The 27,562-nt window shown below is 31.4% G+C and overlaps 2 protein-coding genes across 2 annotated transcripts; one reads left to right on the forward strand and one right to left on the reverse strand.

Annotated features, from left to right (window-relative positions):
* The first annotated feature begins 16,911 nt into the window (after nucleotides 1–16,911).
* Nucleotides 16,912–20,301, forward strand: LOC107032526 (probable fructokinase-7). The gene is made up of 7 exons (XM_015234129.2): nucleotides 16,912–17,094; nucleotides 17,860–18,074; nucleotides 18,148–18,360; nucleotides 18,570–18,767; nucleotides 19,549–19,689; nucleotides 19,774–19,890; nucleotides 19,988–20,301. Exons 1-7 carry the CDS (start codon nucleotides 16,956–16,958, stop codon nucleotides 20,123–20,125), a joined length of 1,161 nt encoding a protein of 386 aa, XP_015089615.1. The 5' UTR covers nucleotides 16,912–16,955; the 3' UTR covers nucleotides 20,126–20,301.
* Nucleotides 20,302–20,880: 579 nt separating this feature from the next.
* LOC107001949 (MADS-box protein SOC1-like) lies at nucleotides 20,881–27,118 on the reverse strand. The gene is made up of 6 exons (XM_015199899.2): nucleotides 26,843–27,118; nucleotides 22,924–23,070; nucleotides 22,727–22,826; nucleotides 22,584–22,625; nucleotides 21,342–21,383; nucleotides 20,881–21,137 (listed from the first exon to the last, which is right to left on the reverse strand). Exons 1-6 carry the CDS (start codon nucleotides 27,022–27,024, stop codon nucleotides 21,018–21,020), a joined length of 633 nt encoding a protein of 210 aa, XP_015055385.1. The 5' UTR covers nucleotides 27,025–27,118; the 3' UTR covers nucleotides 20,881–21,017.
* Between the last annotated feature and the right edge of the window lie 444 nt (nucleotides 27,119–27,562).

Raw genomic sequence — 27,562 nt, forward strand, 5'->3', positions numbered from 1 at the left:
ATATATACATACATATATATATATATATATATATATACACACTGCGATTAATTATTTTTTCAAAATAAAATTTTAAATTTAATTTGAAAACAATTTTTAAAATGGTTACCACTTCCCATGCTTTGATAAAATAATTGAATTGTGATCTTTTACAATTAAAAAATAATAATTGGAAATATCTAACCTACGTCATATATCCCATGACACCCCCACTAACTTGCAAACATTTTGCATTTAATTTGATTAAAATAGGATAACTTTACAAAGAAAATTAATTATTTAAAACGTTATAAAATAAAAACAATAACCAATATATAAAAATAAAATATTTAAGAAAAATTAAAAAATAATAATCAGCCTTTTGGGTCATTAATAAATATCCAAAAGAAAAAACTATTTTTAAAGTTGCTTCAACTATTGTTTCATTTTGATTTATTTAAAATTAAATTTTGTAAAAACTAACAATCTCAACAATATATTAGTTTTGCCTAAGATTGTGCAACAACACATCGGAACAGAACCACCAAACCAGCACGAACCAATACCGGACCAGAACGGGATGAGTTGACCGATTCGTTGATTGAAATCGAGATGAACTGGATCAAAATTATCGGAACGGATACTCGGTTCCATCCCGTCCCACTATATAACGGGACGGAACTGAAATGGACTGGAATGGAATGGGATAAACGTGACGACACATCTAGTTATTTCAAAAGATTGATTTTTTGAATTACGAAAATATGAATATTTTTTTAATTTTTCTAAGTTTAACTTAATAGTTTTTAAATTTATAATGTAATGTTTTACTTAAGTTCATTTTAAAGATATTTTTTTTAAAAAATCTACTTATTAAGTTTGCATGTTAAGTCTAATTAAGTTTTCAAAATTTAAGTCTTTTGAAGTTGTAACGACCCGTTTAGTCGTTTTGAGCAGTAGAGTTTATTCTGGTAATAACTGTCAGGGTCGACGGATCCCACGACGGACCGTCATGGGCACGACGGACCGTCGAGGGGATCTCGTTCCAAAACACTTAGATTCTGAAAATTTGGGTACTGAGATCGACTCTCTGAACTTCACGACGAAATGGCAGGACGGACCGTTGAGGCTCGACGGACCGTCACAAATCCTTCCACAGAATTAACTCTCTGAACTTTGTGACGGACATGCAGTACGGACCGTCACAGCCGTGACGGACCGTCACAGTCACCGTAAGCCCACTCGGGTCGGAATTCTGCTAAAGTTTTTAAAGGGGCGTTTTGGACTATTCATGCTTATAATTATAAAGTTAGTGAGTTAATGTTAATAATTCAATTACTTGGGGGTTAAAGGAGATAACCTTGGAATAAATAGTGGGTTATTTTGATCATCTTTTATACTTAATTATATAACAATTAGGGTAAAAGAAATAGGGTTTGAATAAGAAAAATAGAAAGAACAGAGAGAGAAAGAAGAGAGAACGAGCGAGAGAGAGAGAAGAACGAAGAGACAGCAAGGATTTGGAGAAGTAGATTGATCAATCACGATTCTTCGGTGGAGGTAGGTTATGGTTTATGCTATTTCATAGTAAACTCTTAATAGCGAATGATATGTATTGGGTAGTAATGTAAAGTCTCCTATATTACTTAATTGTGTGTATGTATTGATATGATTATATAATTGTGATGAATTAGCATGATGAGGCTGTTGAATCTTAAACCTTAAAATCTTGTTGTTAATGATGATGCCTTGGTATAAAAAAAGGCTTGATGAACTAAAAGATTAAGGGTAATGGATCGGGTGTCACGTTCCGACACCAGGATAGTAGATGGATCGGAGTGTCACGTTCCGACACCAGGATAGTAAAGAGAATGAATCTTGAAATATGTTAATATACTCAATCTAAAGAACCTGTTTCCCAAATGAGTATGGTGTGGAGGCTTGAGTCCTCATAGATGTGCTTGGTGTTGTGGCCAAGGGTTATGGTAAATGTTGTTGTCACCTGTTAAGAATATTAGTTGATTTTATGTTATTATCTGAAATGTATTGTTTTCTATTTTGAGTTGGCCGATGATACCTACTCAGTACTTGGGCCTTGTACTGACCCCCTACTTGTATTTGTTTTCTTTGTTAATTGTGGAGTGCAGCAAACGTGTCATCGTCTTCAACTCAACCGCAACTCTAGCCAGTCTTCATCACGTCAGATCTCAGGGTGAGCTAAAGCTTCTAGCTTGGACTGGATCTTCTTCTTCATGTCTTGATGCCTTGAAGTTCCGGCATGGACTAGCTGTTTATTTATTTAGTTTCCTAGATATTCTTAGATTTAGTAATTCGAGGATAGATGTTCTTGTGGTGATGACTTCCAGATTTTGGGAATGATAAGTATTAAATTGTAGAAGTTATTAATTGATTACGTTAATGAGTTTTAAGTCTTCCGCATTATTTTTCTGTTTATTATGGTTGGTTCGCTCACATAGTAGGATAAGTGTGGGTGCCACTCGCGACCCGTTTTGGGTCGTGACAGAAGTATATAAGTTATTACTTATTAATATGTTATAATTTATAAGTTATATTTATAACTTGTAGTTTAAATAACTTAAATTTGTAATTTTAAAAAGTTAGATAAAAATAAGGATAAAACAATTACACAAATTATAAACTATAAATTATAATTTATAAATATATAATATATATTAATTAAAAATAATTAATTGGAACCGAACGACACCGGACTGGAACTGGGATAAACCGATACTGATATCAAATCGCAACTCCGTTCCGTTCCATGTACCGGTTTACGATGTCACGTTCCGTCCCTTAGGCAATCAAACTGGGATGAACCGAAATGGACCGGTACGGTACCGGTACAACGCGGTTCGATTACTTCTTTTAAGAATATTTTTTTAAAAAAAAATAGTTGTATTCATTAAGATCATTTTTACCTTAAAATCAATTTTCTATCATATTGTTGCAGAAATTTAATAAGGAATTCTTTTTTTGTAAAATCTTTTAATTTTGAATAAAATAATGGAAAATGCATCAACATACCATCTAATCTTACGATATGAAATATTTCTTATGGAATGTTAGAACTAATAAATTACTAACATAATTTTTTATTCAAAGGATATGAAAAGAATAAAGCACACACAAGTAAAAATATTTGAAGTATTTAATATTTAAACAAAGATAAGATGATCATAAAATTAATAGTATCCTTAGAAAAAATAAATAAGTTAATTCAATGTGCTCAAATAAATAAGTTTATGATTCCCTTTTAATTTATTTATTTTCAAAATTAGTGTTTCCTTTCATGAAGAGTTGTGACTTTTTTGAAAATTTTTGACTTCTATGAAAAGTTGCGACTTTTACGAAGAGTTACGACTTTTATGAAGAGTTGTAACTTTACGAAGAGTTACGACATTTATGAAGGGTTGCGACTTTTGTGAAAAATTACACATTTTATGAAAAAACTGTGACTTTTATGAGAGGTGTGACTTTTCCAAAGAGTTATGACATTTCCGATAAGGCACAATAAATATTTATTCACACTACCCTTTGTTGTCTATAAATAGAGGGACTTCCTCTCATTTTGAAACAACGAAGATTCTGAACTTCTTGTTTTGCTTGTGCACAGTTAAATATTTGTGTACTTTGCTCTTGTTGAGTGGTTCGCTGACATTATTGTTTTGGTACCAATACAATAGTGAATAGCATCATTCTATCTTGAGAGGATCTATTCATTTATACCTCGGGTAATATAGGAGAATAATTTCCGTAAGGAGACAATATACATTCAGTGAGCTCGATTTTTGCCTTTCTATTTCATTTTTTGTTAAAAATCCTTGTATATTTTTAAGCCATTAATTTATGTTTATGTTATTAATTGTTATTTTTTAGTATATGTTTTAAACTTGTTGCTTATGTTTATGGTTTTGATCATTACGTTGAAGTATAGATATGTTAATCAAGAGTTTGATGTAATTATTACACTATTGATGCCATGTAGATTAAAATTCTTAAACTTATAAAATAAATGACTTAGATCTTTATAGAGTTTACAGTGGCTAAAAAATTCATGGGGTGTTCAAGAAGGGACTTTTGAGTTTTCAGAAGTTATGGTGGTTCCACTCTACCATGGAGTTTTATTTATTCGATTTTCTATCTTATCGAGACATTCAATCAATAGTGATATTCGAATATAGTGGGATGATAAGTACTGTACTCAACCTTAATTAAAAGTATGGGGTTCAAATATTGGATTGGAGTCAATGAATTACCCCTCAAAGTTGCATGAATTCATATTAATAAAAAATTAAAGAAATAAATATCTCCTTATAAATACTCCCTCCGTTTCAAAAAGAATGATCATATTTCCTTTTTAGTCTGTTTCAAAAAGAATGACCCCTTTCCTTTTTAGACAATACTTTAACTTTAATTTTCCACGTGGCATGTTTAAGACCACAAGATTAAAAGACATTTTGGTACATTTGACATAACTTTAATTTAAAACCACAAGATTAAAAAGTCTTCTTTCTTTTCTTAAACTCCGTTCCAAATCAAATTAGGTCATCCTTTTTGAAACGGATGGAGTATTAAATTAAAAGTCGCAAAAGACATAATACAAATATTGGACCCTAAACTTTACTTCAAATTTTAACTTTGACCTCCAACTTTAATAATGCACAAACAGACACCTTAACTATCCAACTTTTAAATAAATAAACACATGAGTCCTACACGACACATTACACGTAGGACACCACGTAGGATAAAAAATGACATGTAGGATGACATGTAGGACATGTGTGTTTATTTGTTCAACTTTATACAAGTTTAAGTGTCTATTTGTGCACATCCAAAGTTGAAGGGCATAAATGTAATTTGAAGTCAAGTTAAAGAAAATAATGCCTTTTGGCTATCAAAGTAGTGAAATAGACTGCAAATGATTTTGAATTTGAATAAGGGACTTGGCAAGACTTTATTTAATACAAATTATTTCAGTGGCATACATTATTTCATTGAAATCCAGGAGATGTTTTTTAAATTTTAAATTAACTTATCAAGTACAGAACTAATTATAGAAGATAATAATTAGAGGCCTTGAATAGAAGAAAAACTCTCGCAATTGATGAATAAAATGTTTGTACAACTTTGAAAAATACAAACATAGACAATGAAATAATTACCTATCTTTTCTGAACACTTAAATGATAAATAACTACAATCAAATGAAGAATTACTAACAAAATGCATAAGCACTTAGAATCAAATCTTTTTTTATTTTAAGATTGAAAAATAATTCATTTCATCTTTGGATAAAATATTCTTGACAATTTATTGTTGGATTGTACCCACTCGAAATCATTTATGTTATCAAATGTTCAAATGTAGATTATATTGACGAACTTTACCACCGCGCAAAGAGCGAGCATTACCTAGTAATTAAATATCACAATTCTTAATTTACTCTTAATAAAATAAGTTATAAATATTCGTCTAATTTTCGAATAAAATATGTTATCATCAACTCTTGAGTCTTGAATCAATCATCTATGATTTAATTAACATAATTTATTGGAACCTTAACAATATTTTTCTCTAGTTTCTTATTTAATTAAATTATACCTAATAATAATCTCTAGGCATATAAGATTTACAATATCTTCCTCTAGTTTCTTATTTGATTAATTATATATAGCAAATAATATTCATTCTATTATAAAGAAAACTCAGAATATTATAATCATAAGAAGAAGACAAGAAGTATAAGATAGAGGAGAGAAATTTTCTTATTCAAGTGTGTCTTCCAAATGGTGAGTGATTCTCTATTTATAGTGTTAAGATATCACTCCAAAAGTCATCTAATTAATAGATACATAGTTATATTGGAAGTTCTTATCACCTTGGAAGCACCTATCCATGAATCCATTTAATAGTGGATAAATCTAATGGATAATCCACATATACTATACAATGGATTTACAACAATCTCCCTTGGATATCTATAGATTATGTGTCTCGTTAAAACCTTACTAGAAAAAACCAAGTGGGAAAAAGTCTAGTGAAGGAAAAAGAGTACACATATCTCATAATACGCTTTGAATGTTGCCTTGTTAAAAAGCTTACCAAGAAAATCCAAATTGGGACAAAACCATAGTTAATGAAAAACATAAAACGCGTATTTCACTCCCCCTAATGAAAACTTTACTTGATATCTCGGAGACGCGCACTCCAATCTTGTATCTCAACTTGTCAAACGTTGATGTTGGCAATGCCTTAGTGAATAAATCAGCAAGATTATCACTTGAACGAACTTGTTGAACTTCTATCTCACCATTTTGTTGAAGATCATGCGTGAAAAGGAACTTTGGTGAAATATTTTTTGTCCGGTCTCCTTTGATGTATCCTCCTTTCAATTGAACTATACATGCAGCATTATCTTCGTACATTGTGGTTGGTATATTCTTTTTCAAAGAAAAACCACATATTTCCTGAATATGATGGGTCATTGATCTCAACCAGACGAATTCTCGACTTGCTTTATGGATGGCTATTATTTCTGCATGATTTGAAGAAGTGGCTACAAACGTTTGCTTCATTGATCGCCAAGATATTGTCGTGTCTCCACATGTAAACAAATAGCCTATTTGTGATCAAGCTTTATGCGGATTAGATAATACCCTACATCTGCGTAACCAATCAGTTCTGACTTAGATTCGTTGGAATAGAATAAACCCATGTCCATGGTCCCCCGAAGATATCGAAGTACGTGTTTAACACCATTTCAATGTCTTCTTGTTGGGAGGAACTGAATATTGCCAATAGACTTACTGCAAAACAGATATTTGGTCGAGTGTTGTTAGCAAGGTACATTAGTTCCCCGACTGCACTAAGGTAAGGAGATTCATCACCAAGAAGATCTTCATCCTTCTCTTAAGGTCGAAATGGATCTGTATTGATGTCAAGCGATCTTACCACCATTGGAGTACTCAATGGATGTGAGTTATCCATGTAAAAATGCTTTAATATCTTTTTTGTGTACGTTGATTGATGAACAAGTATTCTATTTGATAAATTCTCAATTTGTAGGCCAAGACAAAATTTTGTCTTGTCGAGATCTTTCATTTCAAATTCCCTTTTTTGACACTCAACAACTTCTAAAATCTCTTTACAAGTGCCAATGATGTTCAAATCATCAACATACACAGCTATTATAACAAATTCAAATTTTGAGCGTTTGAAAAAAATGCAGGGACAAATCGGGTGATTTTTGTACCCTTTCATCAACAAATATTCACTCAGACGATTGTACCACATCTTCCCTGACTGTTTCAATCCATACAATGATTTCTGAAGCTTTATTGAACAAATTTCTCTTGAATCTTTGTATGCTTTAGGTATTTTGAATGCTTTAGAAATTTTCATGAAAATATCGTGGTTCAATGAGCCATATAGATAGGCTGTGACAATGTTTATTAGACACATTTCAAATTTCTCATGAACTGCCAGATTTATGAGATATCTGAAGGTGATTGCATCTATCACAGGAGAGTATGTCTCCATATAATCAATGCCAGGTCTTTGAGAAAACCTTGAGCAACAAGTCGGGCTTTATATCTCACGATTTCACCTTTCTCATGTCTTTTTCGTACAAAAATCCATCTGTACCCCACTGGCTTGATACCTTCAGGTGTTCGGATTATTGGTCCAAAAACTTTATATTTTTTTAAAGCCAATTCTGCTTGAATTGCATCCTTTTATTTTGGCAATCATTTCTCTGTCTACATTTGTGAACAGATTTTGACTCAAAATCTTCATCTTGTTGCATTATGTCAATAGCAACATTATAGGCAAATGTGTTGTCAATCACAACATTATTTCGGCTCCACAACTTTCTCGTTGAGACATAAATTATTGAAATTTCATTGTTTTCAGAAGTTTGAGCTTCCTCGGATATTTCATCATGTGTTATGACTTGGGTCTCATCTTGAGAAACTTGTTTCAACCCATAATCATCTTGATCATTTATTCCTTTTCTCTTTCGAGGATTTTTATCCTTGGAACCAATTGGTCTACCACATTTCAAATGTGGTCTAGACTCATTTGGCTTAACTATTTGTCCCGCCAGGACATCAACTCGAACTGGAGTATTAGCAGCTGAAATATGCGATTTAGTAATCCTTGGAAGATTAGTAAAAGCATCTCGTAGCTTATTTGGAGAGTCCGGGGGGGATGCTGCCAATCCTACCGAGGACTTTATGGATTTCTTTTCCGAGAAGCGAGAGGTACTGGACAAAAACTCCGAATGGGGCCCGGTAGAGAAAGACATGGTGCTCAACAGAAGGGTTCCAAACCTCTGAAAGGCGAGGCAGATTTAACGCTACGCCCTTCCCTTAGCGCCTCCCTCTAGGCGGGGCTCACAACCAAAGGATGCACGGGGTGAAGTTGCCACCATGAACTAAGGATTGGAAGGGTTGAGGATAGAGTTTCTTTTTCATTTCCAGGGTAGTTGGCAAGAGCTATAGCAGCTTACGATGCAGTTGATTCGAAAACATACGCCAGGGCGCTTGGGTGGGGAGTCAGATCAGGCCAACGGTCCTGCTCCGCTTTATACTAAGAGAGTTTGCTTGGGTATGACTCCATTATAGGGCTAGTACGCCGAGCAGCTTCGAATTCTGCTGTGCCGGGTTGCACAAAGCAAGCACACAAGGACTGCGTAAATCTTTGGTCTGTCTATCATTGTTCATGTTGGGCTGACTCCTTTTTTTAGGCAAGAAGACCACTAGTTGAATTACTAAACTATTAAGACTAACTGAAAAAAGGGTACTACTCTTGTTCCTCCACTACTGATATTGACTGACCGGCGTCAAAATTGGACCGAACCCTTTGTCAGGCTATGGTTCCCTCAAAGTTATGGAGTAAGACCATATGCTACCTAATTCTATGATACCGTGGGACTTGGGGGCTCACATTGATTTGTTCGAGGATCTAAATGAGATAGAGATGATAAATTTCAATCTATCTCTTTTCCAACTGCTTATGTTCTCCCCCTAATGTTGGGTATACTGATTCATCAAAATGATAATCAGCAAATCTTGTCTTAAATAAATCTCCAGTCATAAGCTCCAAATATTTTATGATTTAAGGAGATTCATACCCAACATATATCCCCAACTTTCTTTGGGGCCCATCTTTGTGCTTTGTGGTGGAGCAATTGGGACCTACACCGCACATCCAAAAATTTTAAGATGGAAAATGTTTGGCTCTTGACCAAAAACCAACTGTAATGGGGAGAATTCATGATAATTGGTCGGCCTTATGCACAAGTGCTGCTGCATGCAAAATAGCATGCCCCCACATGGACACATATAACTTTGTTCTCATTAGTAATGGTCTAGCTATCAATAGCAGACGTTTAATCAATGATTCTGCTAGACCGTTTTGAGTGTGAACATGCGCAACTGGATGTTCAACTGTTATACCAGTAGATATACAATAATTATTAAATGCCTGAGATGTAAACTCACCAGCATTATCTAGACGGATTGTCTTTATTGTATAGTCTAGAAATTGTGCTTTCAATTTATTATTTGAGCCAACAATCTCACAAAATCCATGTTGCGAGTTAATAATAAACACACATGTGACCATCTTGTAGAAGCATCTATCAAGACCATATAATATTTAAAGGGTCCACGTGTAGATTGAACTGGTCGACATATATCACGTTGTATACGTCCAGAAACACAGGGGATTCAGTTCCAACCTTAACTGTTGATGCTTTAATGATCAACTTTCCTTGAGAACAAGCAGCACAATAGAATTCCTTGGATTGAAGGATATTTGGGCTCTTTAAGGTGTGCCCATGTGAATTCTCAATGATTTTGCGCATCATATTAAATCCGGGATGGCCCAACCGGTCATGCCAAATGATAAAATCATTAAAATTAGTAAACCTTTTGTTTACTACGGCATGTGATTCAACTGAGCTTATACTTGTATAGTACAACCCAGAAGAAAATGCAGATAATTTTTCATGCACAATTTTCTTCTCTACATTAATTGTAGTAATGTAAAGGTATTCAACCTTTTCTTCATTAGGTCTCAACGTGATAGCCATTTTGACGAATAACTTTGAAACTTAATAAGTTTCTTTGAGACTTACTACAATAAAATGCATTATCAACGTCGAATATTGTCCCTCCAGGTAGTAGTAAGGTCGCTCTTCCAGGGCCCTCAATTAATTTTGTACTACGTGATATTGTGTTGACATATGCCATTTTCATAACCAAATTAGAAAAGTATTTATTTTCTTTTAATATTGTATGTGTTGTAGCACTATCAAGAAGGCATACATCTCCATTACTCATCTTGAATCCAACTGACAACTGGGGATTTCTTTGCAAGTAACAACTTCATGCTGATAACGTATTATAAAGAAAATTTAGAATATTATAATAATAAGAAGAAGACAAGAAGTATAAGATAGAGGGGAGAAATTTTCTTATCCAAGTGTATCTTCCAAATGGTGAGTGATTATCTATTTATAGTGTTGAGATATCATCTATTTATCGAAAAATATTGGTTTTGAAATTTTCAAGTTTTTGGAGTCGCTACTTAATTTTTGGAGAAAAATCAAGAAAAACTTTTATTTCCAAAAGACTTAACAGATAAAATCATTTTGAAAACATTAAAGGGTTCGGGGATTCATATTAACATCTTAGGAAGGTTTTGAAAGCTCCTAGACGTCCGCTAACACGTGGTTATCCGATAATTAATTTATTTGGCTAAACTTAAAAGTGCGATAAAATATTTCTTAGAGTTGTTTGAAAAATGAATGTCCAAATCATTTAAGATTGTTTTTGAAAGTGAAAAATTATTTATCAAAGTGAATTTTAATTTGTAAAACCTTTAAGCCATTTACTTTATTTGATCGAGTCGTTAAAATCAAAGTGGCGTTTTATGTAGAATCGTATTTTCCTAACCTTTAGAACTAACGAAAAGTAAAACAGATAAGTGATTAAAAGCAAGTAAAGAGAGAGCAGGAAAGAGATTTGGGTTCAAATCCGAATTTTGTTCGCCTTGATCGATTTTTGGACCCACTTTTTTTTGGTTTTTAACCCATTTGACTTTTTGATTTTTGACTCAATTCCACCTGCCCTAATCTAACAAAATAATGATAGGTAAACTTTATAAGGCTTATGCAATATGACAATTTGAAAATAAATTTAGGGCTATTTACCCCAATATCTTCAAGTTTTCAACTCGCTTCAAATTTCGCTCCATGATCTGTTCGTCGGCTTTTATGGGTTGACTCGATAAGGAATTTGTGCCTTGGTGGCTCTCTCGAAATGCGGGAAAGAGAGTCCATGACGAACTCGGATGGATTCAAATGCAAAGATCACATAAATAAAAGTTAGCTTCTACTCACGGTAATAAAATGGTCAAAATAACCTCAGGAAATTTGATTAATCTAAACTCAACCTTAAACGAAGTTCAACCAATAGTGGCTAAAATAAGAATTGCATGTATGACTCTGAAAGGTAATGAAAAGCATGTGAACTCAAATTTAACAAAATCAAGCTTCAACGCAAAAAGAAACCCATTTTGCTAATAAATTATAAACAAATGCAACTGTCACAAGAAACTTCTTTACTACCTCCTCATTATTAAGATAACAAAATGTAAGGATAAAGAAAACGGACCATTACAAACGCTTCAGAAATAGAATATACGCTCATTTGACTCTGACATTTCTCAAAGGTTACATACATTCTTAAAACCAATACAATTTGGTAAATAAGCCATGATTTTGTTCTTAAAAAAAAAAACTGTCAAACTAAGCTATTAGAATTCAAGAGAGGGAAAATACTTCATGCTTTATAGAGTTGGAAACCAAAATAAGCCACAAAAATATAAAAGTAACTAAAATAAGTCATTATTTGAGTAAGTAACTAAAATAAGCTTAGTGGAAGAAAAAGTTCCACTATATCCAATTTTCTAAACGTTTTTCGTTACTGTCATAACGTTTATTTTTAATATATAACGGAACTTTTTCTTCCACTTTATGAAGTGGAACTTTTTATTCCACTTTATAAAATGGAAGATTTTCTTCCACTTTATAAAAACTTACCTTTTCATCTTCACCTTCACCTTCTCTCCTTTTTCTTTTCATGGCTTCCAAAAAAAAATCACTTTGAAGATGGTCATCTGCATCAAAATTCACTTTAAAAAATAAGTGTTAGACATAGCGATAATCATCTGCATCAAAAGTAGGCGAGACATGAAAATTTGAGGATGTCTCAACATTTTCCGTCATTTCAAAGTGTGAGGACTGACCAAAATAATTATTTAGTCCATAACTTGGAGCAATATTCCTATCTTGCTGAGGTAAACCGCTATAAAATATATAATAGTAAGAATAATAAATAATATAAATTAATAAATAATTGACAAAATCAACAAACAATAATTGAAATATAATAATTGAGCATTATCTATCACTATCATTGATAGTTTTGTTTAAATCAAAATCATATCGGCCGGTAAGAGTACTTTGATAATGAGTCATTTTAGAAAAATCAGTAGATTGAGTTATCGGAAATCCATCAATGCTATTATGATTTTCTAATTAGGGATGAACATCGACCGATAAAGGAGAACGTTGTTGACTAACCTTAGGCTCCTTCCTAACATAGATTCCAAGTATTGTTGACTTGATTTGATCTATATAGTCATTTGGAACCCTTAAAAAGTCGGTCAACGATTCATCATTATATATAATTCACTATCTAAAATTTACTTGTCCTTGTGATAAAAATGAAGTAGGGTATTTTTCGGCTATAATCAAATTATAATCGTACTGTTTATACCATTCTTTTATAAATTGATGAAATAAATTATGATATCGGACATTTTATTGGATATTTAGCGTTGTGTTTGGGAGGACAATTATAATAAATGGTATTTCCGTCATGTATAATTTCGTCATCCCTATAAATTGAAACTTTAACTTTAGGTGTAGAAGATATTTTTTTTAGATTGAAATGAACAAATATAGAAGACTTTATGTTGTAGGTGCTATCAACTATGCATAAACGTCTTTAAATAGATTTTTCAGAATAAAATAATAAAAATAGATAATAAAATATTTTTTCTGTTTTAATGACATATCAAATCAATATAATTTATATGACAACACTGTAAAAGCTTCTTCAAGACGTGAAAAATATTCTTCTTATAAAGTGTAATAAAAAGTTCCACTTTATAAAGTGGAATAAAAAGTTCCACTTTATAAAGTGGAAGAAAAAACTCCACTTTATAAAGTGTAAGAAAAAGTTCCGTTATATATTAAAAATAAACGTTATGAAACTAACGGAAAACGTTTAAACTATTGGATATAGTGGAACTTTTTCTTCCACTAAGCTTATTTTAGTTACTTACTAAAATAGTAGCTTATTTTGGTTACTTTTATATTTTTGTGGCTTATTTTGGTTCCCAACTCTGCTTTATAGGTACATCTAGAAACAGGACACCATTCTTACACCATGGAAAAAATTCAACTTGAATCAAAAAAGAAAACTTTGACCAATTGGTCATGCCAGAGATTCAGACCTTAACATACTCTTCCTTACCAGATTCACAGACTGATTCAAAGAAGCAGACATCACGAACTTTCAGATTTAAATAAACTTCCAAAGCCGAGCAAGAAAAAGTTACCATTTAGGCTAGAGACCAATCCCAAAAAAAAACACTATACTAGCACACATCTATTTAAATCAAGCTGTAGAACAACCAGTTCTAATAGATTAAAAATGACAAGCTTCGAAATGTTTCATGAACAGAACCCAACAGTAAACGAATGGCCTTTGAACAGATGAGTGTTCCCTCTCTATTCCCTTAGAAAACGTTAATCAAGTTCTGAATCTATCATCTAACAAAAGGCATACTATCTATATTTCCATTTCTTCGAACAAATACTTCAAAGAAGGGACCGTCGATTTCGAGCAAAGGATGATTGAAACACAAGATGACTCCACCTGGAAGATTCGTTGTACGAGAGAACGAAGGAGAGCACGCACTGAGAGAAAAAAAACGTACAGGGGTCGGAGCGGGTCGCGATTTGGACTGGTTTGAGGCTGCTTGCTTTTGCGTATTGTTGTCAGGAAGGAGGAGGAGAATATTAGGTGATGTTGGAGCGGGCTACTGAGTTTGGGCTTTTGGGAAGATAAAATTAGAATTACCACGTACTCGACCAAATTGATTAAAGTTTAATATAATTTAACAAGTTTTTTAAGGTTAAATAAAAGTAAAATAATTAATTCGAATAAAAAACTAATATCTAAAATAATATTTATATAAAACAAAGTATTCCTTCTCAATATTTTTTTTTCAATTTTAAATATTAATAAAATTTAAATAGCTATACGAATAATTACATAAGACGTATACATTAGCCAAAACGATAGAAAAAGCGTCAAAATCTTATTTTAAATAACTCGTAATGTAAAGATTTATTTGTTACTATTATTTTATTTTATATATATATCTTAATTTATGAAGTTAATTATTTTAAATTGTTTAAACTCGAGAAGCTCGCTAATTAATTACTATCGAGGAGGAGCAAAATTGGATGTCAACACACTCCAAAAGTCATCTAATTAATAGATACATAGTTATCTTGGAAATTCTTATCACCTTGGAAGCACCTATACATGAATCCATATAATAATGGATAAATCTAATGGATAATCCACATATACTATACAATGGATTTACAACACTTTCGGCATAAAATGTAAAGTTTACCTTTAAGAGAGGAATAGCATATTCCTCTAGTTTCTTATTTATTTAATTATAGCTAATAATATTTTCTCGACATTTTCTGTAAGATTTATCTTAACAGTATCTTCCTCTAGTTTCTTATTTAATTAATTATAGCTAATAATATTCTCTCAGCATAAAATGTAAAATTTATCTTAACAGTGTCTTCCTTTAGTTTCTTATTTGATTAATTATAACTAATAAAATTCTCTCGGCATAAAATATAAGATTTATCTTCCTTTAGTTTCTTACTTAATTATAATTATAGCTAATAATATTCTCTCGGCATAAAATGTAAGATTTACCTTAACAATATCTTCTCCTAATTTTTTATTTAGTTAATTATATAGCTAATAATATTCTCTCGGCATAAAATTACTAGATTTTAAAATGTAAATAGAATTTGCTTTAAAAGTTTAAATCATTTACACTCCTATTTTTTGTTATGGAATTTCAAAACAGCTAAGACTAGAAATATAATCAGATTCTTTAGTTGTTGTTTGCTGAAGTACGATTGATATCTATATGTTAGAAGGAGCAAAGAGGCAAGCGAGATTGGACATAAAGGAAAGAGGCTAGCGATATTTGGAATACAGAAACATTAACATGTTATGGTTAATAAATATTAATACGTTATATAGTTAAAAACGTGTATTAGGTCTAAAATATTAACACATTATGGCTATACTTCCTTTCAGTTGCTTTATATTTATTGGGTTTTATTTGTCCTAAATTTCTTACCATAAATAGGTTTTTCTTTTAGGAAAAAGTTTTGGATTGACTAATCTTTTTTCTTGTAGGAAAAAGTTTAGAACTCTATAAATAGAGACATGTTCCTTCTAACTTAATCAGCATTCACAATGTAGTCTTAATAAGGACTTTGAGAGTTTTGGTTAGAGGGAGAATTTATGGGTCACAAGCTTGATACGTCATCACTTGTGTGAACCTCCCATGTATTCCGAGTGAATTGGTTGAGGTTGTATTTCTCTGTATTTTGTACTCTCATATTTATAGTGAATGGCTCATCTTTTTTGTGGACGTAGGTCGATTGATCGAACCACGTTAAATCTTTGTGTCTTTTGGTATATTTCTCTTTCTCTTCTTACTCGTGATCTTTCGATGTTTGTTTTGCTAGCTTCCGCATTTACACCTACTTATTTTCGATCCTAACAATATTATCCTTTTTTTCTCTCTTCAACGATAGCGAACACTAACTCGCTATCCCTTTTTTCCTTACCATTTCTTTTCGCGATTTTCACTTCGTTCACTTAGATGCAAAAAAATTTATCCTCTCAGGATAGTTTTCGATTAAAGTACGATGGTGGTTAATATTTATTTCGATTGTTCATTTCTCATATATGATTTTGCATGTATTTTCTTTGGAAAAATTTTACGAGAAGATGAAAGATGGTGAAAGCAATGATCACCGTTGAATATGATATTCTGTTTTTCAATACTTCTCCACTTATACATTGTGTAATTAGTGTTATGATTGTATAATTACAACATATACACCATGTATACACTTGGGAATGAAGGATTATAGAGGATATAATTGGTACTGAAATATTTTTTTCAAAAAAGGCATGATATAATTTCTCTACTTCGTGATTTAGAGTTGATATGCATCTTTTTATATATAAAAAAAAAAGATTAGATATACGCTATGCCCCTAATGTTATACCCTTTTTCAGTTGACGAATAGAGTAAAAAAATAACCTTAAATTTACTTTTTACTAAAAAGTATGTTTGATCCTTTAAAAGTTTAGGAATATATTCACTAGTGATCTTTTATAGTTTGACGAACTTTATTAGAGATTTATAGTTATATTTTGCCTGATTACGAATTATAACTATATGTTTTGGGAGGCTAATTTTGTCCAACTTATAACATCCAAATATATATGGATATAAAAAAAATAATAGAAAAATTAGGACAGTAATGGCAAGTGTTAGGCTCATAAAAATATAATCGGTCCAATCGAACCGGTCATTTTGTTTTGTAGGATAAATTTTTGTGGTAAAAATTTGAAAAACCACTAGATATCCTAAGTAGTAGGGTTAAATTTTGATTATATATAGAATGAATAACATTAAAGTTAAATTTTCATAGCTTGCTTTTCTTATATTTTTTTATGTAAAAAACAAAAATGGATCGGTCAAGTAAAAAAGAGTCGAAAATGGCCTGTTGTTTCCCTGTTATTCTTGACCGATCCATGAGAAGCAGCTTCAAGCTATCTAAGAGCTCTTCTTCTTCTAATAAACTCAATAAAAGCAAGAGCTCTATATGTAAGGACTCCTTTATTTCTTCCGAATTTATCGACAATTCCTAGCTGATTGAATTTTCTTATAATTCGTTGCTAATTCGTAGCTACATTGAATTTACATGAAATTTTCGCTGTTTAGCTATAAAATTTTGTCTGTCACTAATTCCTCAACTTTTAGGAGATATGAAAATCTCATTTTCTTTTAATTCTTGACATCCATATAATAAAGGGAAAAAGGACAAATATATCCCGAACTATTGTAAATGGTGTGCAAATATCCTCTGTCATACTTTTGGGACATTGGTGCACATGTTGTCCAAAAACTAGAACATATATACCCTTTATACTAACGGACATACACATGTCATAATCTTATCCACCGACCCGACATTTATCAAATATCGGATTGATAGATAAGTTTATATCACGTGTCCCTATTTAGTCTTCTGTTAGAGTGAAAGACATATATGCTCTAGTTTTTTAACGGCAGGCACACCAATATCCTAGAAGTATGACAGAAAGTATCTGCATACCATTTACATCAATTCGGGGATATATTTATACTTTTTCCCTATAATAAAAGGTGTTTTTGCATTAATTCCCATGCATGATCACGATGACAGCCAGAAATTCTAACAAAAATAAATAAATGATCAAATGCCACAATTGAGAATTTACATGTAATTGAGTTCATTTGAATTCAATATTTTTGATTTACGAATTATGAAGTGAATATTGTGGATGTTATAATGAATCGTTATGTGACGAAATTGTGCCGTGCCTATAGGTTCACCAACATCCTTATCGACGAAGAAGAAGTCGATCCAGGAAAATGATAACCTGGTTGTATGTTTTGGGGAGCTGTTGATAGATTTTGTGCCTACGGTATCTGGAGTTTCACTTGCAGAAGCACCTGGTTTTAAAAAGGCTCCTGGTGGGGCTCCAGCTAATGTTGCAGTTGGTATTGCAAGATTAGGTGGATCTTCCGCTTTTATTGGCAAGGTACATTTAATTATTCACAATTAACGATCAAAATCAGATCTGATCGAGTCCTGAACTATATATCTTTCTGTAGGTGGGTGCAGATGAATTTGGTTACATGTTAGCTGATATATTAAAACAGAACAATGTCGATAATTCTGGTATGCGTTTTGATACTCATGCTAGAACAGCGTTGGCGTTTGTTACATTGAAATCAGACGGTGAGAGAGAATTCATGTTTTTCCGCAATCCAAGTGCTGATATGCTTCTAACTGAGGCAGAGCTCGACAAGAATCTCATTCAAAAGGTAAATTTTAATTTACACGATATGCATGCATAGATAATGTTTTTGTTAAAGAATGACCAAAATTCCACATTGGTGGTTAATGAGATGGGTAGACTCCTTATAAGGCTTGAACAATCCTCCTCCCCTTGAGATAGCTTTTGGGGTGTGAATTAGGCCTAAGACCTAATTTCACAGTTTTATATATATAATTTTTCGTTTCATTTTTACAGGCAAGAATCTTTCACTATGGTTCAATCTCTTTGATTGCTGAACCATGTAGGTCAGCTCATCTTGCTGCCATGGAAACTGCTAAAAATGCAGGCTGCATTCTTTCTTATGACCCAAATCTAAGGTTGCCTTTATGGCCATCCGCCGAGGCTGCTCGTGAAGGAATTTTAAGCATTTGGGACCAAGCTGACATTATTAAGGCAAGTACACTCTATATATATTACCATATGAAGGGATAATTCCTTTATTACAATTAGAGCTGTCAAAATGGGTTTGATCCGCTAAGTCAATCCAATCTAACCCTTCATTTAAATAGGGTTGAGCTTAATTTTTTTTAGCCCATTTAAGAATGTGACTTTTTATCCCAGTCTCATTTGGCCTGCTAGCTTCGTAGGCCGAACCTTCAAGCCTTAGAGGCCAGCCAGTAGACTATGAATATTTAAAAATATTTTATATATATATATAGTAGTGATTTATTTGTAAAGTTTAATCAATATATATTTAAAAAAATAAAAAATCAAGTATTTTAAACTAGCTGATTTTTTTGTGAGAGGAATGGTGGAATGATCAACATTTTTTCGTTAAATCTTACGTTGACTATTATTTATTTTTGTAAATATTCACTGAAGTGTGTGATTCATAAATGTATTTTTGTAAGTATTCACCAAAGTGTATAATTTATAAATGAAAATATGTATGTATTGATGCCGTGTTCATAAACGTCAACGTTCGATACTCTTAGATACTCTTTCTAAGAAAGTAATATTGTTCATTTTTTATTGAAAGGCCAATCCGTCCCAACCCGTGGCCTACTTAGGATTGAGTTGAGGCTCTTTAATTAAAAGAGTCAGCCCGTCCCAACCCATTAAACTCTGTAACCCGTTAGGATTGAATTGGGTTGGGTCAGTCCATTTTGACAGCTCTCACTACAATTCTTATATTAGCATATCGGGTTTGATATGAAAGAGTTATTAATTTCAGGTAAGTGAAGATGAAATCACATTTTTGACAAATGGTGAAGATGCTTATGATGACAATGTGGTCATGACTAAGCTTTTCCACTCCAACCTTAAACTTTTGCTCGTAACTGAAGGCGGAGACGGTTGCAGATACTATACTAATGTTAGTCGTTACGTTTACTGATTTAATTCTATAAACAATTTTTTATCGCGCAAAAAAATACTAATAATTACTTAATTATTTCAGATTTTTCATGGAAGAGTGAGTGGCGTTAAAGTTGCAGCAGTTGACACCACAGGAGCAGGTGATGCATTTGTTGGTGGACTTCTCAACAGTATGGCCTCAGATCCAGACATTTACATGGTACTATATATCATATCGTCATTTACATCGTCAGTCAGTTAGTATATATAAGTTAAATAATCTCGATTATTAATTTTTTTTGGGTTGCGATGCACAGGATGAGAAGAAATTAAGGGATGCACTCCTATTTGCTAATGGATGTGGAGCAATTACTGTAACAGAAAAAGGAGCAATTCCTGCATTGCCTACAAAAGAAGCAGTACTTAAAATATTGGATGGTGCCACAGCTAATTGATCAAATTATACATGCCCTCATAAAAATATGATACATTGCACCACTTGTGTAAAATAAATTTTGTGGAATATTTTAGTCTATTATATATTGCTATCCCTGTAACAAAATCATGTGGATATAATTCCTTTTTAAACATTATATTATATATAATATATAATACAAGGTGCATCTACCAATTTCAAAACATTCGTCCATTTTCAGCGTGTTATTTTTAATGATGTGGTAGCATATAAATATGTCATTTAACTTGACTTCAACTTATATTTTTGTTCTCAAATATTAGTTGTATACATGCAGTCACACACTTAAATTTGCACAAGTAGACAGTTCAGTGTCGAAGTCAGAAAATTCATAAAGGCTGTCCAGAAATAGTAGTTTGTTATGTTAAGAATATATAAAATATTTTATTTAATCATTTTGAATATTCGACGAAGGGTGGCTACATTACTGGTAGACACACACATCCTACAAGTGCATAAGTGGCAGTTGATTTGTATTATGTCATATAAACCGTGTCTACTTATACAAATAAAATGTTGTAGAACAGAACATAGATATTAAAAAATATGTTTATGTATTATGCCTTTAACTTATACCTCGTATTGACCAAACATCATTTGTCCACAAAGGGAAAAAACACTAAGTTGTAGCTAGCTCAAGTGCAAAACAATTTAAGTGGAATGTTATTTCACAACTCATTATATATGTATACATAATTACATTATGTATAAGGAGCAAAGTGAATCGGATCGGCCAAAGGGGAAAAAAACAACGTTTTATTTCCGGGTTTATGAATAAGATTCAGTCAGCTTCACGACATAACCAAAGTGAGGCATTGGTTTAGTCAGCTTCACGACATAATCAAAATTAGGCATTGGTTAATTTGAAAAAATCAATTTAGGGACATTGGTAATCCAATAAGTAATTCCGTCTCTACATCCGATTTTTCGCTACTGATCACTATAGAAACGTCTTCACCACCTGATGTTTGTTGCATTTCAAAACCTCCACACTAAAAGCAAAAAGGACAAGCAAATTAGTTCAACTTGGAAGACGGAAACAATTCTAGTTGGCGATCTGAACTTTCTCTTAGTGATGAGGGTTTGATTCTTCGTCTTATAATCCTCAGGCCACTATTTGGATCCCCTAGCCTATTTTTTTTTAAGAAATAGTACTACAACATTAAAGGTTGAGATGGAGAGAAAGAAAAATTTACCTTCTCTAACAACATAACATTTTCAGATGCAAGGTCTTTCACCTGGAAATAGCAATAAGATGTGTTGAGCAAAACCAGGAGATGTAAACTTGATAATAATTTTTACACGAATAGGCCACAAGTATTTCCTAGACTATAACCAAAATCTTAGAGGCACACCTTAATCAAACTAAGGTCTTTTACCATGAACTCATTTTTTTTTTAAATTTTGTACATCTAAAACATCTCCCACGCACCTCAACTATATGGAGTCACAGAGTGTGTCAAGTAAGCCAAAAGGTATGTAAAATTACCAAAACAAAATGAGTTCGAAGATATTATAGGACCTAATTAGTTAAGTTAAGGTATATTGTCTTTGAGATTTCCATCATACTCAACATGTAACTTTAAAGCCCTATGGTAATCTAAAAAATAGATTATAAATGGTTAAATTGTATTAATAACATGTAAATAAAAATTACACTGTAACTAATTGTAATTGTATACGACAATCCTTTATCGAATTTTTAACCAAACTAAGCCATTATAGAAAACAATTTATCAAAGTAATACATTTTCCTAAAATTTTACAAAACTAGTATAAACGTATTTCACGGTAACGTTTTAGGGTATATTTTATCTTTTAAAAACTAACATCATTAGGTTGATATACGTTACTGTAAGTAACGTTTTACTCCTAAAACGTTATTTTCAGTAACGTTTTAATAGTAAAACATTACTTATAGTAACGTATATCAACCTAATGATGTTAGTTTTTAAAAGATAAAATATACCCTAAAACGTTACTGTGGAATACGTTTATACTAGTTTTGTAAAATNTTTTAGAAAAACATATTATTTTGGTGAATGACTTTATATAATGGCTTAATTTGGTCAAAACCTCTCCTTTATCTCATGTGCTAGTTTTTAAGAGGTTTTGACCAAACTAAGTCATTATATAAAGCAATTTACCAAAATAATATATTTTTAAAATTTTTTACAAAACTAGTATAAACGTACTTCACAGTAACGTTTTAGGGTATATTTCATTTTTTAAAAGCTGAAGGCGTTAGGTTGATTTAAGTTACTCACAGTAACGTTTTACTCCTAAAACGTTATTCAAAGTAACGTTTTAATAGTAAAACATTACTTATAGTAACGTATATCAACCTAACGCTCCATTTTATATACAAGAAATTGTCGATGCATGTTCATGGGAATTACAGCTTAAAATAATTAAATGAGTCATGAGTGTGGCCTTACATTTTCTTTCAATCTCTCAATTTGTTCCCTAAAGACTTCCATCTGATCAATACAAACGAGGAATGATGTTGTCAATTTATGCTAATCTTCGTATATATATAGATATAGATATTGCGCGATGTTTCTTTTAAAAGAAATTTAACCTTTCTTGCGCGGATGATATTGATACTCCATTCCAACTGATGTTCCATTTGTTGAAGTTCTTCAAGACTACAAGATTCTAAACTTTCTCCCAAGAGCTTCCTAATGGAAATGAAATATAATTTACATAATTAATTACTTACATTTTATATCAAAGAAATTACAATATTAGGTTGTAAAGTAGGATTAAAAGTTGAACCTTTTAGATTTTTCAAGAAGTTCAATCTTCTTCATCAAACTTGATGTATCATGCTTCAAATTGTGCATATTATTCTGTTCCATGGCTGGATTTTCACACTGAATATCTTTAGTATGCCTCTGATAACGCTCGATAATCTCCTGCATGCTGCATTTCTCCACAACAACACTCAACATTATTGGCTAATTTTTTAATCATGCTTGAAATCTGTGACCATGATCAATCATGAGTGTATGATATGTCATATGAGCATATGGAGTATTTGTCTATGAGCATACTAACTTTTGTAGACTTGTCATTGAATCGCTGCCTTAGAGGAAGGGTTCTTGAAATTAAACAAAGGCATGAAGCTTGAGAATGTGCTAAAGTGAAAACACAATGATCCATGTGGAAGACTACTCAAAGTAGGGAGAAATTAAAGAGGCTGTTAATGAAAATGGCTATTCTTGAAATGCAAGCCTAAGAAGACCCTTTGTTCATTAAGAGTATTTATGTAATAGATAATAGCTTTTTTAGACTTTAGATTATTTTGATATGATAAATTCTCATGAATTGAGCTTAACTCTTGAGAGAGTTTTAGGCTAGGGTCATTTGTTAGGAAATGTTGAGATTCTTAATTGGAGGTTTTAGCTTTGATATAGCTATTGTTGCCAATTAGTTCTATACTTGTTTTGCTCATAGATGTCATGTGATTGAAACTTCCTTGAACAATGACATTTGTCTTTTTGAGAATGACACTACATGTAATTCTTCATCTTTGATTATTCTTTTTGGTACAAAAAGATATATATTATATATTGATTGATTAATCTCTTTTAAGTATTATGTCTTGTTTGATGATGATGAGATCACTCTAGTATAGTGTCTAGTGGTGTGATTGTGATGGTGATGTAACTCTTTTTGTGGACTACAAATTGTTTGATAACCCACTATGAATTTGATGACACCTTTCCCAATGATGGACACCTCTTGGATGATGATTATGATGATAAGCTTGTTGGGAAGGATTTTTATCCGGAGTTCAAAGCTCACAATAGAGCCTCGATTAAGTTCAGATTGCGCATAGCAGTGCCTATTCAAAAGTAATGTTTTCAACAAAAACTTTTTCATATCAGGTCTCGATCAATTCGAAAATCTCTCATTAAAAGCGAAGCGGTCTCACCACTAAACCACAACTCGTATTGGGGAGTCTTATTGTTCCTTGCTAATATTTGACATTTTTGGACTTTATTTTTTATTATTTATTAAATGAATCTATTTTTTGATGACATATCAAAGAAGAGAAAATATATATATGGAAGTGTGAAATACTTTTGGTATCCTCATTTGTTCCCGTGTTTGTAGCCATGCCTTTTGAGGGATATCTTTACATTGTCAAAGTGGATTCTTTAACATTGTTTATAGTTACTACACTAAGTGGGGTGAACATGGTATACTCACCCCTAAGAACATTAATTGTACTATAATATAAAAGTAATATATATTTTTTATGTCTCAATTTATATGATGTTATTTAATTTGATACGAAGTTCACTAGAGAAATTAAAGATAGATTTTTCAGATTTGTGATCTAAAATAAATTATACATGTTATTGTGTGACTATAAATCTTATTATTAAAGGTGAAAAAGAAAGCGTGTGCATAACTAGGGACAAAGAGAATATTATTTTTGAGATTTGGATTCTTTTACTATTGAGTATAAGTGAAACATGAATTTAATTTATACACGCTAACATCTATCATAAACGGATTTACGATTTGAATTTTATTAGTTCTAAATGGTAAGACAACGAGTTCAAACTTTAGACAAGATAAATTTATACATATGATAAATTTTCAAATTTACATATATGGTTTAGTAAAAAAAATTGATTTTGTCGAGAATATAATCTAAAGCTTATAGATACACTATCAATGTAATTTTACCTCTTGTTAGAATGGGTTATAGTTGTCTTCATGAATAAACCTTTCAAGTTAGAAATTTGACTCAAGTCTCATATTTTTATATAATATCAAAATTAAATTTATTTTTATTTGAACTTCTGCCCCACGCTCCAATTAGGTTGAGCATGAAGAGGCGTGTCAAATGTTATACTATCTTATTTAATTTATTAAATATTATTAAAAAACTCGTAAACTTTAAATTTTAACCAGAAGTGGAAGTGTAATAAATATTTTGATAAGTCACATAGTGATTAGGGATCAGCAAACCGTACAAAGATTCTTAAGGTGTGCTATAAAGGAAACAACATAAGAGTGTGGCCTTTCTCAAAGGAACACATAAAATTCAACTTCTAATTTGACAACTGGCTCTTATACATTTGCCTTTAATTTGACACAGTAATATTCTTTTTACTTTTGTCAGTTTCTTTTTTTTTTTAATCAAGTTTTAATAAGATAATTAAAGAAAGACATTGGTTATCACACTTTTTAACCCTAAATGAGAAATGTTTAAACTTTAAACAACACATAAGATGTAGGTCTTATAATGAGACATATTTCCATTGTGTATCCTCCTCCTTTTTATAAGGATCTACTCCTACTAACCGTTCTAATTTATATGACTCATTCTTTTTTAGTTATTCATAAAATAATGATACATTTTTATATTTAGTACTTTAGTTTTACCTTAAAACATTCATTTTACCATTGATAAAATAATTTATAGTTATATAAATATTCATGATTTATTTTAGATTACAAATTTCAAGAATCTCTCGTTTTTTCTTAAGCTCAATGTTTAATCATATTACATTACAGAGATTGAGAAGAAGAGAGTAGTATTTTTCTATAGTTTATCTCTCAATTTATGTGAAGGTCTTTCACCCGCAACAGAATACAAGAGGAAAAGAAAGATTTTTAAAAACCTGTGATCTAAAACAAGTAATAAAAAAGTATATTATATGGTTATAAATCATCACATTAAGGATTAAAAAAAAAAAAGAAAAAGAAGTTAAAAGTTGAACTATTACTATATATTGAAAAATGTCCTCTTTTTTAGATTAATTGAAAAAAAAAGAGTGTCACATAAATAGGACAGAAAGAATCATTCGCAGAGAGCCAGAGACTTATTCAAAGATTTGATTTGTGAGTTTTGAAGCTCTTTGAATTTTGGATTTAAAAAATTTATAATTAATAAATATTCAAATTTATTTCTAAAGATAAATACATAATTTCAATCAATTCTTCTCTATCAAACTCATACCAGAAATTATAAAATTGTTAGCTACATATGTTTTGTGACTTCCTTAGTAGTCTGCTCACTACAATAAAAATAACTTTTAGCGGTATTAAATATTGACATGCATTAATAAAGAAGACTACAATCTTTATCGACATTAGTTAAGTGCCATTAGAACCAATATCGCTAAAAGCTTTAGAGACATATACAAAGAGTGCTAATTACCGTTAAAAATCTTTAGTTGCATTAGTTTAAGTGTCTTGTTGTTTTAATCGGCCTCAATAATAAAGTTTAAGATCACAAGATTTATACTCACAATATCTTTAATTAATTTAAGATTATAAAATTTAAAAGTTTTTTTTTAATCTTTTAAACTTCGTATTCAGTCAAATTAAGACACATAAATTGAAAGCCTAACTAGGATTGCTTCACATACAAATAGAAACACCAAAATCCACCTTTATGATACACTGTCAAAATGAACAAAACTTAAAACTATACATAAATGATACTAGTACTATATATATCTTCATTATTAAGTGAAGACATAATATAGAATGTTGGTCGTCATAAAATATATGTTTTATTTCATCAAGTCATAAGATATTTTTTCAATAATTTCTAGGTGTTTTTTAACTTACCAAAATAACTAGTTAATATATATTAGATCTGATATAATCTAAAACAATAAAAACATAAAATGAAAAAAAGGAGGAAAAAAGATGTAAAATTAATTACCTTGAGGTTGAAAATTCATAAAGTTTGTCTCTAGGAGAAAAAATAACTAATCCAACTTGAGCATCACAAAGAACAGAAAGCTCAAAGGCTTTTTTTAACAATCCATATCTTCTCTTTGAGAAAGTGACTTGCCTGCTTGTCGCGTTTTCGATACGCCTCATCTCAGTTTTTCCTCTCACCATTATATATCTGAAAAAAATTAATCACAATGATGAACAAGCTAGAGAGTTAATTTCTTGTTTTTGGCAAGAAGAAATTTAATGAAAGGTTTGTTAGAATTTTATTGGGAAAAAAAGGTATAGTTTGTGTTGATGGAGGAGGAATAATAAGTACTTACAAAATTGGCAAAAAAAACCTGGAGAATCTTTTGCTTGCAAGTGAGTGGAAAATTGCCTAAAAAGATGACAGTCACAAATCTAATGAATACAAATGTGTATTTTAAANGGGGGGAAAAAAGTCATAAAAATCCCTCAAAAAGGTTAGGTGCCAATTTTGATTTATATTATGAATTTCCAGCACATTTTTACACCATTACATTAGGTTAAATTTACAATAAGACATCACTCATCCGGTATATTCTGTATGAAGAAAAATATTTTCTATAAAATAAGTTGATTGTTTACTTTTTTGTGTATGTTTGGAAGATAAGTATGTTATTTTAAATATATTTATATGTAAATTTGATAAATATTATGGAAAGTCGAGATGGAGAGAGAGGAG

The sequence above is a fragment of the Solanum pennellii genome, chromosome 10 (genome assembly GCF_001406875.1).
Source record: "Solanum pennellii chromosome 10, SPENNV200".
Lineage (NCBI taxonomy): Eukaryota > Viridiplantae > Streptophyta > Magnoliopsida > Solanales > Solanaceae > Solanum > Solanum pennellii.

Excerpts from the sequence above, each read along its gene's own strand:
- LOC107032526 (XM_015234129.2), top strand. The coding sequence starts at position 16,956 with ATGGATCGGTCAAGTAAAAAAGAGTCGAAAATGGCCTGTTGTTTCCCT. Across the intron at positions 18,075-18,147 it reads CTTCCGCTTTTATTGGCAAG|GTGGGTGCAGATGAATTTGG; the intron begins GTACATTTAATT and ends ATCTTTCTGTAG. Across the intron at positions 19,690-19,773 it reads GTTGCAGATACTATACTAAT|ATTTTTCATGGAAGAGTGAG; the intron begins GTTAGTCGTTAC and ends TAATTATTTCAG.
- LOC107001949 (XM_015199899.2), bottom strand. The coding sequence starts at position 27,024 with ATGGTGAGAGGAAAAACTGAGATGAGGCGTATCGAAAACGCGACAAGC. Across the intron at positions 22,626-22,726 it reads ATATCATCCGCGCAAGAAAG|ATGGAAGTCTTTAGGGAACA; the intron begins GTTAAATTTCTT and ends TGTATTGATCAG. Across the intron at positions 21,138-21,341 it reads ATGTTATGTTGTTAGAGAAG|TGTGGAGGTTTTGAAATGCA; the intron begins GTAAATTTTTCT and ends TTTTGCTTTTAG.